The sequence below is a fragment of the Macaca mulatta genome, chromosome 20 (assembly GCF_049350105.2).
Source record: "Macaca mulatta isolate MMU2019108-1 chromosome 20, T2T-MMU8v2.0, whole genome shotgun sequence".
Classification (NCBI taxonomy): Eukaryota; Metazoa; Chordata; class Mammalia; order Primates; family Cercopithecidae; genus Macaca; species Macaca mulatta.
Genome location: NC_133425.1, coordinates 46,162,190 through 46,175,342, shown reverse-complemented (window position 1 = coordinate 46,175,342; position 13,153 = coordinate 46,162,190). Strand labels below are relative to the sequence as shown.

Here is a 13,153-nt window from a genome sequence, read left to right as displayed (position 1 = left end):
GGGGCTCCTGGTTCCAGCAAAGTGGACCTGTCTCCATCTTTTGGGTGGGATGGCCAAACTTAACCCAAGAGTTTTCAGTGGTTTTACATTACAGACTTAGAGAATAGTAGAGGCCTACCCAGCCCCAAACCTTTAAGGACAGGAACTCACTGACAAGAGTAATTTACAGTTGAGACACTTTTTCTGACACTTAGTTCAGCTTCCTAGTAACTGCCACCCACAAATCCTTAGCTACCCTCCAGTACCTGCCCATAACAAAGTCTAACGCTTCTTCTGCAAAGCTCTTTATCTCTTGCTTCTTCCTAACACCCCGCCACACCATCAGCTTCAACACCCTCAGCTTCTGGGCCATTCTCCTCTGACTCACTGTAGTTTGAAAACATCCCTTTCCAAAAGGTAGAGCCCAACTCACACCTTCTGACTTATCAACTGTATTCTAGGGACCTACCCTGGACAGGTATGTGCACAAGTTAGCAAAGGATGGCTGAATTAGGATGTCCACTGCACTTTCATTCATTAGGTACATATTTATTGAGCTCCGGCTTTGTGCCAGCACTGCTCTGTGCCCCAGGGATATGACACTGGAATAACAAAAAACCTGAAAACAACTTAATAGTCATCAAAAAGTGACCAGTTAAATAGATTATGTAACACTCTGTGGCTCTTTGAAAAATGAAGTCAGGCTGAGCAAGGCAGCTCACATGTGCAATTCCAATGCCTCCTTTGGGAGGCAAGGAGGGAGGATTACTTGAGCCCAGGAGTTTGAGACCAGCCTGGGCAACATAGTGAGACCCCGTCTCTACAAAATATTAAAATATTGGCCAGGCATGGTGGCGTGTGCCTGTAGTCCCAGCTATTCAGGAGACTGAGGTAGGAAAATCGCTTGAGCTCAGGAGTTCAAGGCTACAATGAGCTATGATTGCAACCACAGCACTCCAGCCTGGGTGACAGAGCGAGACCCTGTCTGTAAATATTAATAAAATAAATAAATAGGTAATTAAGTAAAGAGATCATAATGACCTAAAAAAAATCCTATAATATATTGTGAAGAAAAAAAAAAAAAGAGCAAGTTACAGAACACTTTGTATCATATGACAGCGTTTGGGGGTTTTAGCACAATGCCTGACCCAGACAGGTACCCTAATAAATACGTGTTGAAAGAGGTAAATACCCCCGATGTGGCAGATGTGACCTCAAGCAGAAAAGAGTTCAGTGGGGCTGTAGCCTCCTTTGTTCTAGACTCTCTTGCTACTAAAGCAGTGTGGAAAAGATGTTGATTTCTAGAGCAACATAGTCCCATTTGTGGCTCAAACTGAGCTTGAGGGCTGGGTGCGGTGGCTCACACCTGTAATCCCAGCACTTTGGGAGGCCAAGGCGGGTGGATCACCTGAGGTCAGGAGTTCGAGACCAGCCTGGCCAACATGGCGAAACCCTGTCTGTACTAAAAATACAAAAATTAGCTGGGCGTGGTGGTGGGCGCCTGTAATCCCAGCTACTTGAGAAATTGAGGCATGTGAATCGCTTGAACCAGGGAAGTGGAGGTTGCAGTGAGCCGAGATCGCACCACTGCACTCCAGCCTGGGCGACAGAGTGAGACTACATCTCAAAAAACAAAACAAAACAAAAACCTGAGCTTGGGAGTAACTTGCCTCCCTGTGAAATGGGCCGGAACACTTAGGCCCTAAGGTTGTTCTCTCTTCCTACAGTTCCAGGTTCTAAAACTCCTAGTTCTTGTCAAATGGACCCCAGTTCACACTAGGGCATGAGAGGATAGGAGAGCGGCTGCTGGGAACAGCACAGGTGCAAGCCTGGGTGCCTAGCAAACAGAGGAAGCCCACCCTGGGGCTGCAGTTTGGGGTACACCCCTCCCTGGCAGACCCTAGCATGGTCCTACAGGGAGCAAGAGCTCCGAAGGACCTTGCACAGCCCCCTCTTACCCTGGGTGCCTTCCTGTCCTTCCCCATTTCCTTCTCTTTCTTAGGTCAGGGATCCTCACCCCTGGATGTCCATCCCCTGGGAAGCTTTTTAAAACTCCTGATACCTAAGCCCTGCACCTAGATATTTGCATTTCATCAGTCTGGGGTGGGGGGCCTGGCAATAGTGTTTAGAAGCTCCCAAGTGGTTTTAATATGCAGCCAAAGTACAGCTCTAGCGCCCCTAGAGGCCCAGAGGGCTTCCTGCCACCAGCTCATGGGCACTGCCCTCCCCTAACCCCAACATCCCAAACTTCCTGTTTGTCAGGCCTAGACCAAGTGTGAAGGTGGCAGTCAAGGGCCGCCCACTCTTTCCCTGGCTTGCCCCGCCCCCCTCGCCACACTGGAGCAGGGCTGCCTCTGGGGCCTCCTGGCTGAAGAGTTTCACCTACCCCTAAATCCTCAAAAGTCCCAAGCCCCTCCATGCAGGTCCCTCTTCCTGAAATCCAACCTACCCCAGGAACTGCAAGGAGGCATTGCCTCGGAGCCCCTCGGCCAGCACTCGGGCTCCCGCGGCGGTGATGTGGTTATTCCCCAGCCTGGAAGGGAAGATAGAGGAGGCTGAGAGAACACAGCAGCAGCCAGAAGAGGAGGGCCATCTGTGCCCTGGCCAGGGAAACACAGGAAGAAAGCATTGAGGACCTGCCCAGGAGGCAGCAGCCACAGCAGGTGCCCTTGCCGCTCGGTCCAGTTTACTCAGCGGCTCCCACAACTTGGTTTTCCCCCAGCAAAGGGAAAGAGGCAGTGGGATGCTGTTTCGCACAGCAGTGTGACAAGTCCTGGCAGGAGCCACAGTAGGCAGCTGTCCTGGGAGGTGGTTTCCCTGCGACAGCAAGGATGACTCAGGGTCACACCTTTCCCTCCGGCCTCAGCCACCATCGATCCAGATCCCATCGTGCCCTCTGCAGCCTTCCCAGATCTGCTGTTGCTACAGGTAGGCTTTACCTGTTGCACAAGAGCCCTGGGCAGGTCCAGGTGGGTGGGAGAGAGGGGTGGGGCCCGCTGAGCCTTCCAGGAAGGAAGGAGAGAGGAAGGGCCAAGGCTAGGGATGGGGAAAGATCCCAACAAGGAAGGATCCTGCTGCAACCAAATCCAGACACCTCGGAGAGCTTCGGAGAAGCCCCAGAGCTCTCACCTGCAACACCAGGCTTCCTGGGATAACTATACGTCTTCATTCTTTTAAGGAACTTCAAGCTACTCAGCTTACAGCAATCCTATAAGGCAGATATTACTGTAGCCTTGGAGAAGGGGTGTGGCAGCTAGGAGAACTCGCCCTTCAGGTCTCCAGCCTCAGCTCCCTGGAGGTAGCCAAGGGCCCCAGCTGCTGTGCTCCAAAATCTAACATCCAGGTGTCTGCACTTGCCAGCCCCTGCCTGAGACATCAGGCTCCCCTGCCTGGTGAATTTGGTTCAAGAACTCCTCATCAGCCTTGCCAAAATGTCTTAGGACTGCACGGAAGTCCAAGGTGCCCCGTCTCAACCTTCCTTCCTTCCCTCTCTCCTTCACTCAGGGACACATCCCCCAGCCTCCCCCAGCTCCCTTCCCCACTTCCCCTCTTAGGACTTTTCCCCAATAAATGTGTGGCACATCGAATCCCTGCTTGGAGGACCGGACTCATATAAGGAGAAGCAAGCTGAGTGCTTGTGTAATTTACCCATCATCTTTCAGCCACTCGCTTACTATATAAAGCCCCTGCCAGACGGTGTAGCCCTTCATGTGGATTAACTCGCTTGCTCATCACTACAGCCTGTGAGGTAGCCATGGTTATTACCCCCATTCTACAGAAGGGGAAACGGAGGCACACAGACATTGGGCTGACCTGAGGTCATGCAGCTAATGAGGGTTCAAACCTCGGGCAGTCTGGCTCCAGAGCCTGTGCTCTCAATTACAATGATATACGGTAGTCTCCGCCCCCTGCTTATCCGCAGCTTCGCCTTCTATGGTTTCAGTTATCTGAATTCAACTGCAGTCCAAAAATATTAAATGGAAAATTCTAGAGAAAAACAATTCATACATTTTAAATTGCATGCTATTCTGATCACACGCCATCCGGCTCCATCCCACCCAGGACGTGAATCAGTCCCCCGTCCGGGGCATCCACGCTCTATACGCTCCCATTTGGTAGTCATCAAGATCATCTGCTCCTGACATCCAGCCGCCGACCTCATCGTTGCTCAAAAATTCAGGATCTCTGGGAGCAGATGATTCTCCTCCTGACGTGTGGTCAGGTCAACAGCAGCCCAGCGCTAGAGCACAGTGCTGCGTGCGTCATCCACCTCACTTCCTCCCATCACACAGGCATTTTACCACCACACATCTTCCCAAGAAGAAGGGTGAGTACAGTACAAGAAGATATTTTGAGGGAGACAAAGTCCATATTCATATAGTTTTTATTATAGTATATTGTTATAATTGTTCTATTTTATTGTGAGTTGCTATTACTCTCTTACTGTGTCTAATTTATAAACTACACTTTATCACAGGTGTGTAGGCACAGGAAAAAGCATGGTATGTGTAGGGCTTGGCATTCTCCATGGTTTCAGGCATCCACTGGGGTCTTAGAATGTTTCTCCTGCACATAACAGAGGACTATTGTGTTGGCCACAAACTCAGCCTCCCTTTCTGAAACTAGCACCCTTCTCAGGGACGGGCCAGCCAGGTCTGGCCACAGCCTATTCCAGGCTTGTGAGTCTGAGGGAGCAGGCAGTGGTAGCAGGACTGTGTCCTTTGTACAAATTGGCACCTGTGGTTCTGATCTCAGTAGCCCTCGCTGAGGCTGAGCTATGTGGCCAGCCATTTTAAGATGGCAGCTCCCATCCACAAACCCAGCCCAAGGGGTAAAAGAATAGATGGAGGCAATTCTTTACTTTGTCTTCTTTTACTGCCTCACAAATCACAGGAGGCAAGAATATCTGAGAGAGGGAAAGAGAGAGAAGCCAGGCCAACCCAGCAGCCAGCTAAAGGGGCGATTTAATGGCATCAGGCAGGAGACAGAGAGACTCCAGTTGAAACTGGGAAACACTGGAGCAGCAGAAATGCAGACCCAGATGGACTGCAAACCTTGCATGCGCTGAGTGGTGAAAGGACCTCCTGGGAGTGTTATAGCAACTGGCTGCCACAGCTGGGGTGGCAACTGACTGTGTATGCCTTCCCCACCGGGACAAGCTCAGCATGCATCGCGGAACTCAGTAACCCCAGAAAACTGTGACACTCTTAGACACAGAAAAAGAAAGGGGCCTAGAAAACCTTTTTTGCCCTAAGGGCCAAAGGTCAAAAGACAGGAAGTCCTCAGCAGGGCTAGTCCAGAGTTTACTGGGGAGATCACAGCATTAGATAACCCCTGCTTAAAATGAGCCACTGTCCCTGCATTCAATCAGGAGGTCAGGAGTCAGTGTGGGCAGCGCCAGGCCAAGACCAGATCAGACTGACTCAAGTATGGGGCAAAAAATAGTTTCCAGGAAATAAGGAAAACCTGGGCTCACCTCAATGCCAAGAAGTTCTGCCTGCATGCAAGGAGCTTAGCCATGGAGTGTGCACAGCCGTCAGTCAATTTGTTGTTGAATAGACTGTTCGGTTCCAGAAGAGAGGAGACACAGAAGCAAAGCACAATGGACAGTGAGCACCAAATCCCAGGGTTGCCCTTCCCCTCTGGGCAGGAATCACCGGCACCCCTCCGCATCATGCAAACAGCCCCTGCCCCAGCCCATCACTCACAGCTTCCCAGGCTGCACAACCTGGGGTGAGACCAGGGGACTTGGGGCCCATTGTCTACAGCCCAGGCTGACTTACGCTAACTTCTGCAATTGCTCGCAGTGAAGAGCACATTCAATGAGCTTGCAGATGCCTCGGTCTGAGATATTGTTATCGCGCAAACTAAAGAGACAAAATAAATACATTTGAAAATGGAGCTAGTAAGACAAGAAAAAAATCTACAACCCCCCAAAAAGACTTTCATTCATCCCTGATGACATCCCCAATGACACCACTCCAACAGGCTAGTCCCTGCTGAGCAAGCCCTGTCTGCCACTCCTCTTGGGGCACCACTCCCAAAACTCACCTGATCACAACATCATCTGAAAGCTTCCCTAAAATACAGATTCTCAGGCCCGTACCCTGGAGCTGGCAATCAACTATCTGCGGGGTGGGGCCCAGGAATCTGTATATTTTAACAACTGTGCACATGATTCTTTATCTTCAGGCAAACTTGTGAGGCCCTGACTGAATGGTTAACAGCTCAGGCTCTGGAGTGTCTCAGCTGGATATTGGGATCGTGATCAGCCACTTACTAGTTATTTACTGGTCTCTTCATCTATAAAAAAGGGAACAATAGCATTATCAGCCTCACCAGTCTGTGCACATAAAGCCTTGTGAGCACCTAGCACACAGTAAAAGTCACCTAGAACCATGATTGCTAGCATTGGTCAAAATCCTTAGCACTTCCTAGTAATAACATTATTTCCTCCTCACGACAAGCCAGTGAAGTGGGTACCATTATTATGTGCATTTGTGAGAAAGAAACTGAGGCACAGACAAGCGAAGTGACTTTGCCAAGGCTGTACGGAACATAAAGGCTTTGAGCCTAGGCAGCCTGGTTCCAAACCCCACTCTTAACCATGACATTGTGCAGCTTCTCCCTTAGGGCCTCTTATGGCCACTTCTCTAGTGCAGGGATTTTTCAGACTGCAGGGTGCAGGTCATGCAAACCATTTTGAAGGTCCTGAGCAGCATTTCTAAAATGGAAATAGAACAGAACAGAAGAGAGCAGAGTGCCTCAGAGTTCACAAAGCAAAGTCATTTCGTAAAGCTTTGGTTCCATGTTTACACGGTGGTGCGCTCTCTCTCTCTCTCTCTCTCTCTCTCTCTCAATCACTGTGGGTCACATTCAAAAAACTTTTAAAGTCATCACTCTAGAGTCTGAGAGAGCCAGAGTCTAAAGAAACCTATATAGGGGCACTGTGTATATAGGATTTCCTAGAGGCTGAGGATTTCAGTTGGCATGGAAACACTTCAAGTGGGAGAGAGGCAGGTTGGCACTGTGGGAAAGGAGCCTGTGCCCTCCCCCTTCTTCCCTTCCTCTCTCTCTCTCTCTTTCTCTCTCAATCTGTCTCTCTCTCTCTCTCCCTCTCTCCCTCTCTCTCTCTCTCTCTCACACACACACACACACACACACACACAATGCACTCACAGCAACCTCATGGTTGCTTCCCCTCCCCTACGGCCTTGGCAATTTTAGTGTGTGTAAGGTGAAGAGCAGTAAAACTCGCTCAAGGACAGTAATTGCTAACGGAAAACCAAGCTGGTTGCTGCAGACCAGTAGTTCTCCCAGAGTGAGACCACTTGTATCAGAATCCCCAGGGATGTTTGTGAAAAATATAGATTCCCTGGGCCCCACCGCAAACCTACTGAATGGGAATCACTAGAGGCAGGCCCAGGAATCTGCATTTCCACAAATGCCTTTACACACCACAGTCTGAGCACCAGGAGCTAGAACCAGGCCACCCTCACCTTTCTCTGAACATACAGACAGACCTACAGGTTTCCCAGAGCCCTTCTGCACACCCTGGGAATCATGGGGACATCCTTAATCAAGGATGGAAGATCCATTCAAGAATTCCAGAGATGGACTGGCCTATGAGGATCACACAGGCCAGTGATGGCTGGCCTCTTAGGGTACAAACTATGAGTCTACTACCCAGGAAAATGCACATTCTTATTTCTGTCAGGGAAATTGCTCCAACAGACAGGTTTCCAAATTCCCACTCAAAGTATCAGGATCCTCCCTCCTAGGGAAATACAGTTTGGTGCTGGCTGTCTTCCACTTGCCTGGCCAGATCCACTCTCCCCCTTCTCTACCCATCTCTGGCTCCTGGGAGGCTGATGCCTGGGGACGACTCCAGCAGGCAGCCCACTCGGTCTCCCTGTTGGGTCCAGTCAGTGGAAGGCGCTGGCCAGGGGCAAGAATCAGGGTGGGGAGTTAGGGCCAAGCGGTATTCTTCCAGGTTGCAGAAGCTCAGGCAGCCCTCTCCATACCTTCCCCCCAGCTAATTAGTCTCCCTCCCCTTCCCCCTTCAAGTCTACCCTCCCCCAGCGGTTACTAACCCCAGGCCCCTGCAGCAACCCTCTCGCTCTTCCTAACTCCTGCCCATGGCTTATAAACAATCTCTTTATTAAACTCTCCTCAAATCATCCATTTTAAGTGTATCATCTGTTTCCTCCAAGACCATGATGGGTATAATCATATTTATATTCATTGTGTATAACACATATATATATATTCACTATATATGTTATGTATTATGTTGTTATTATGCTTTAACCTTATGACCATGGTCCTTATGTCAGGGTTAACAAAAGTCACTGCACGGTTTCTAGTGGATATCCATGTGTTCGGCCCATAGTGAAAAATAAATCTTGTTGCTTTGCCCCAGAGAAGATGTATACCATCCTAATACTCTCAAGAAGAGGTTTGTCCCATGCTTAGGGTCAATTAAGGTCATCCAGGTGTAGCCTAAAGCCCCTGGAGGCTGGGAATCGATTTTAACTTCAATCTAGAACTTCTGCTTTCCCATGGGTTCTAAATAGAAGCAGGGCGTCCCCTTTCAAGCTGGAAGGATGTTGGGGAATCTGTGGCATGCTGATCCCCAGGCCTAGGCACACCCTCTGCCCTTGCCTGCCCCCAAGATGTGGAAAGAGGCCACTGAGTTCAGGGGCACCGATTCTCCAAAGGGCAAAACCTCATATCTTTGGCTGGGGCTCTTAAGCAATACAGGTAGTGCTGAAATCCTGTTTGGATACTGTGCTACCTCAGGAATCCAAGAGTGGCTCCTCTTCCATTGTTGAAAGTGGCCAGGCAAATGGAAGATAGCCACTGTTGAAATCCTGCAGCCACTTTCTATTTCTTGGGCCCTGACATTCCCATCTGATTGGGATGTTAAAGTCTCTGATGGGGCACTAGTCACCTCTGATTTGGTGACACATAGTACACAAAACTTTCTGCATGTGACCTCAAGGTTTTCAGGGAGCCTCTGAAGTGTATCCAGAGACTGGTGGGGGGCAGGAAACCTGTTATCAGAAAGATGTGATTTGTGAACCTCAACTCTGCCATTTCCTGTGTGACCCTGGACAATTTACTTCACTCCTCTGAGCCTCAAGTCAAGGATACTGGAGATAATAACATTCCTGCCTACAGCCCTGGGTAGTTGTAGAGATTAGATGAGGTCATTCCGGAAAGAGTAGCACCAGACCCAGCACATAGGCCAGTCAATAAAGTATGGCTGTCATCACCACATATTGAAATTAAGACCCAGAAGGGAAGGGATCTGGACAAGGGTGCAAAGAAGGGTGGCAAAGGTGAAGCTGGGCCCAGATTTCTAGATCCCAGCTCGGTGCTCCCACGCTTAGCCTTGATGATGCTTCTCCATGCCTGAATAGCAATGCCCAGTAACACTCACTACAGAGCCTTGCAGACACCAAGGCAAGGCAGCAGCTGCTCCACGCCAATGTCACCCACAGAGTTGTAGTCCAGCTGCAGGGCCACGGGCTGCCTGAGGTGCCGCAGCACAAAGGCCAGGGCAGCACACTCCGCGGGGCCCACACTGCAAAATGTCAACTTGAGGTGCCCGACATTCAGGCCACGTGCAGCCTTCCGTGCTAGCCGCTCCTCCTGCATCTCGTATAGGCTCCGGATAAGCCAGATGAACCCGGGCATGGCGTGCATGCTCTTGGCCTCACCCGGCGCAGCTGGCGGGATGGAGTGGAAGTGCTTGCGGAGGCTGCGGGCCAGACACCAGCGGGCACAGGCCTGGCGCCGGAGCAGGGCCTTCTCAGATGCCTGGCACTCGGCCAGCAGGTCCCAGTGCTCCCGGGACAACAGCCCCGCCAGGAAGGCTGCCGTGATCTGAAGGTTGTGCGGCTCGGCCTTCTGCAGCAAAGCTGCCACGCTGCCGTCCTTTCCCTCTGAGCCCTGGATGCACAGCGTGGGCAGGAGCCTGGCCATCGGTGAGTTGCCGGGCCTGCCACAATTGAAGAGGTGTCTGAGCAAAGCTGGTGACACATCAGCACTGAATGCCAGGTAGAATGCAGCAAAGAAGCACTGGAAAGTGATGTGCAGGAATTCCAGGGGCGCCGTACTCCCTGGCATGACACCTTTGGCACGCACCAGGAAGCCAAGAGAAATGTCATCAGGGCTGACCTGTGCTGCCTGGAGCTGCTGGGCTGAGAACACGTAGCAGCACATGCCCAGGCCCCACAGGGCTAGTCTGCCCAGGTGCAGAAGGGTGGGGAGACGGCCCCGAAGAAGACTGGGTCCCAGACCCTGGGAGGCTGAGTCTGGGGAGGTGGCATGCAGCAGAAAATGCTGCAGGATCAGCAGGTACATATCTGTAGTGGTCTTTGGGGACACCCCCTCCTGCAGCAACAGTTCCTGGTGGCATTTGGACACCATCCACGAGAAGACAGGAAGGTGGCACAAACCGTGCAGGGCTGAGGTCCCTTGGAGCAGGCGGATGAGGCGGTCCGCCACCCCAGGCTCACGATGGCGCTTCCTCAAGTACAGCTCGATGCCCTGTTCAGAGAAGCCCTTGAGGTTGAACTCGGTGCGGATGTACTTCCTGAGGAATGCTGACACAGCGGCTGGACGGCTGGTCATCACCTTTCGGGCATTCTTCAGCAGGTTGCCCTGCAGAAGGTTGAAGAGCAGGGTCTGGACAGAGGTGGGGTCGGTCGGGGAGCAGTGACGCTCATGATCCGTGAACCTGAACTTGAACTCATCAAAGCCATCAAAGGTTAACAGGACACGGTCAGGGTGGTCAAGGAGGAACTGGAAGATGTCCTCTTGATCAACATCAGGCCAACAGCAGTGCTCAAAGAGTAGTGTCCGCACGGAGAGTGGTTTGGCCACGCACTGCAGCTGCCGGCAGCTGAATGGGAAGACAAAGAGAAATTCCTGGAAGTCTCGCCCTGCAGCCCACAGCAAGTGGAGCCGCTGCAGGAGCGTGCTCTTGCCGCTGCCCGCCTCACCGACCACCAGCACGGTGTCTGCATCGTCGTTGAGGTGGCTGCGGGTGCTGAAGAGCTCCTCCAGGCCCAGGGTGGCCGGGCTCTTCTGCGGGGGTCCAGCCATGCCCACGTCTGCCCAGACCTCCAGGCCATTCTCTGTGTATATGTCCTCCAGGCAGAGCGTCTCTGCCCCATCATAGGTGCTGAGGAAGCGAGCCTGAGCAGACACCGTGGTCCTCAGCTTGGCCATGTACTTCCTGCATGTGGCAGCTGGAAGGCAGAAGAAGAGGCAGATGAAGGTGGCACCATGGTGAAGAGGGGACCTAATCAGACAGTGGGCTGCTGTGGGGGAAGCTGACATAACTGAAGGGATAGGACAGCCAGCAAGCGCCCATCCTGGCTCCTCCATTCACAAGCTGTGGACTTTGAGGACAATCAAGGAAACTTCCTAACGGTCAGTTTCCACCTCTGTAAGGTGGGAGAAATGTTGATCTCTACCTTACAGACTTTTTACACGGATCAACTAAGATGACGTATGTCAAGTGCTCAGCACAGTGCTCAACACAAAGTAAGTCCAAAGACATCAGTGACTGCCGTTATCATTACTCACACCAGGAGGAGTTGTAGATGATGGGAAGGGGCTCTAGGCTGGGATCAGAAGACCTGTATTCTGATATCTGTCCTGCCATAATGGCCAGGTGGCTTTGGATAAATCCCTTCACCATTCACTCTCAGTTAACTTTTTCTAAGGGGAACAAAGGGCTTCAGGGCTCAGGAGCCCAGTCTCTGAAGTCTGACACACCGGAGCGTGAAAACCTGCGTCCACCACACACTTGGGCAAGCCATTTAGCCTTTCTGGGCCTCAGTTCTCTCATCTGTAAAAATGGGGACAATATACACCTGGAAGGATTGTTTCAGGAGGCAGTGAGATAAAATAGAGTTTAAAAGAATATCTGACATGGCAAACTCTCAAAAAATGGTGCTTATTATCATTATTATTCATGGCTATAGTAGGCACAACAATAGACCCTCGAAGATGTCCGTGTCCCGATCCTCAGAACCTGTGAATATGTTACCTTATGTGGCAAAAGGAACTCTGCAGATGTGATAAAGTTAAACTTCGAGATGGGGAGATGAGCCTGATTGATCTGGGTGGGCCTAGCAATAGAAGGCCTCGGGGTCACCAGGGTGCCCCAGCTGAGCACTAGAATGAGAGTCTGTGATCCTGCCTCCACTTCCTCATCCTCCCCATGCACCCCATGCAGGGAGAGTTTTCATGCACAGGGTGTGTTTGGAAGGCTACTGCTCTTCCTTTCTCATCCTGAAAGCAATGCGAGTGAGCCATTTCCTGTGTCAGGGTTTAGTTCCCCTTTCAGGAAACGGGGAAGTGCTGGTTTAGAGTCCCCGGCTGGTAGGAACTCAGCACGGTCCCCCGCCATCACAGCCTCACTGCCCCCAACCAAACACTGGCCCACTTATTTTCAACCCAAAAACTAACAAGTAATTTTCAGAGAGCTCTGAGCTCACTGACGACTATCTGCAGTCACACAAAGGGGACGCCCTGTGTTTACGTCACCTCTGTTGTTCCCAGAGTTGATGATTATTGCTGAGCTTTCTGCCCTCTGAATACACCAGGATCCCTGAACTTAGACCATAAGGTAAATATCTTCCTCTCCAATACATATCAGATATATATCTTCCTCTTCCGACCTGATTTCCAATGCAGGCTTTCCAGCCATCACCAATGATACTAAAATTCTCCGGAAAAAAAGAAAATGTCATTTTATAGAGAAATAAACACACCTTTAGAAGTGTGGGGAATCCTGCACCCTGGCCTGGTCTTACAGCGACCAGCTGTGCTTGATGATATCAACGGCAAACCTCAACCAAGGGCCAAACCAGGCCCCGCGCTCCATGCTGCTCAACCCCCCTGTGGTGCACTGATGTTTAGATCCCGTTCTTTGACGGGACAGTGCACTCGCGAGTGCCAGGCACAGACTTACAGCCACCCCTCCCACAGGTTTGCTTGCTGCCCACAGGGCAGGGCCCAGGGTGATAGACCCAACTGCCAGCACCACGCACAGCTCAGGGAGCTTCAGTGCCAATGAGCTTTCCCTACAGTGGTATAGGAACAAGCCCTAAAGAGTGCCAGACTTTTGCACCCTCTCTTTACAACTGACATT

The 13,153-nt window shown here is 51.2% G+C and overlaps 1 protein-coding gene across 11 annotated transcripts in view; it reads right to left on the bottom strand.

The window, feature by feature from the left end:
• NOD2 (nucleotide binding oligomerization domain containing 2) overlaps window positions 1-13,153 on the bottom strand; it is a 39,239-nt gene that overhangs the window by 10,651 nt on the left and 15,435 nt on the right. For 4 of the 11 annotated variants that reach the window (XM_015126107.3, XM_077985632.1, XM_077985628.1 and 1 more), the window contains exons 4-7: window positions 9,425-11,240; window positions 5,763-5,846; window positions 5,456-5,539; window positions 2,429-2,512 (exon numbers count right to left, since the gene is read on the bottom strand). In XM_015126107.3, the coding sequence (XP_014981593.3) occupies window positions 2,429-2,512; window positions 5,456-5,539; window positions 5,763-5,846; window positions 9,425-11,240 (2,068 nt within the window). Of the gene's footprint in view, window positions 1-2,428; window positions 2,513-5,455; window positions 5,540-5,620; window positions 5,847-9,424; window positions 11,241-13,153 lie in introns of those variants that run through there. The other 7 variants (XM_077985633.1, XM_077985634.1, XM_077985630.1 and 4 more) reach the window with 3 other exon arrangements.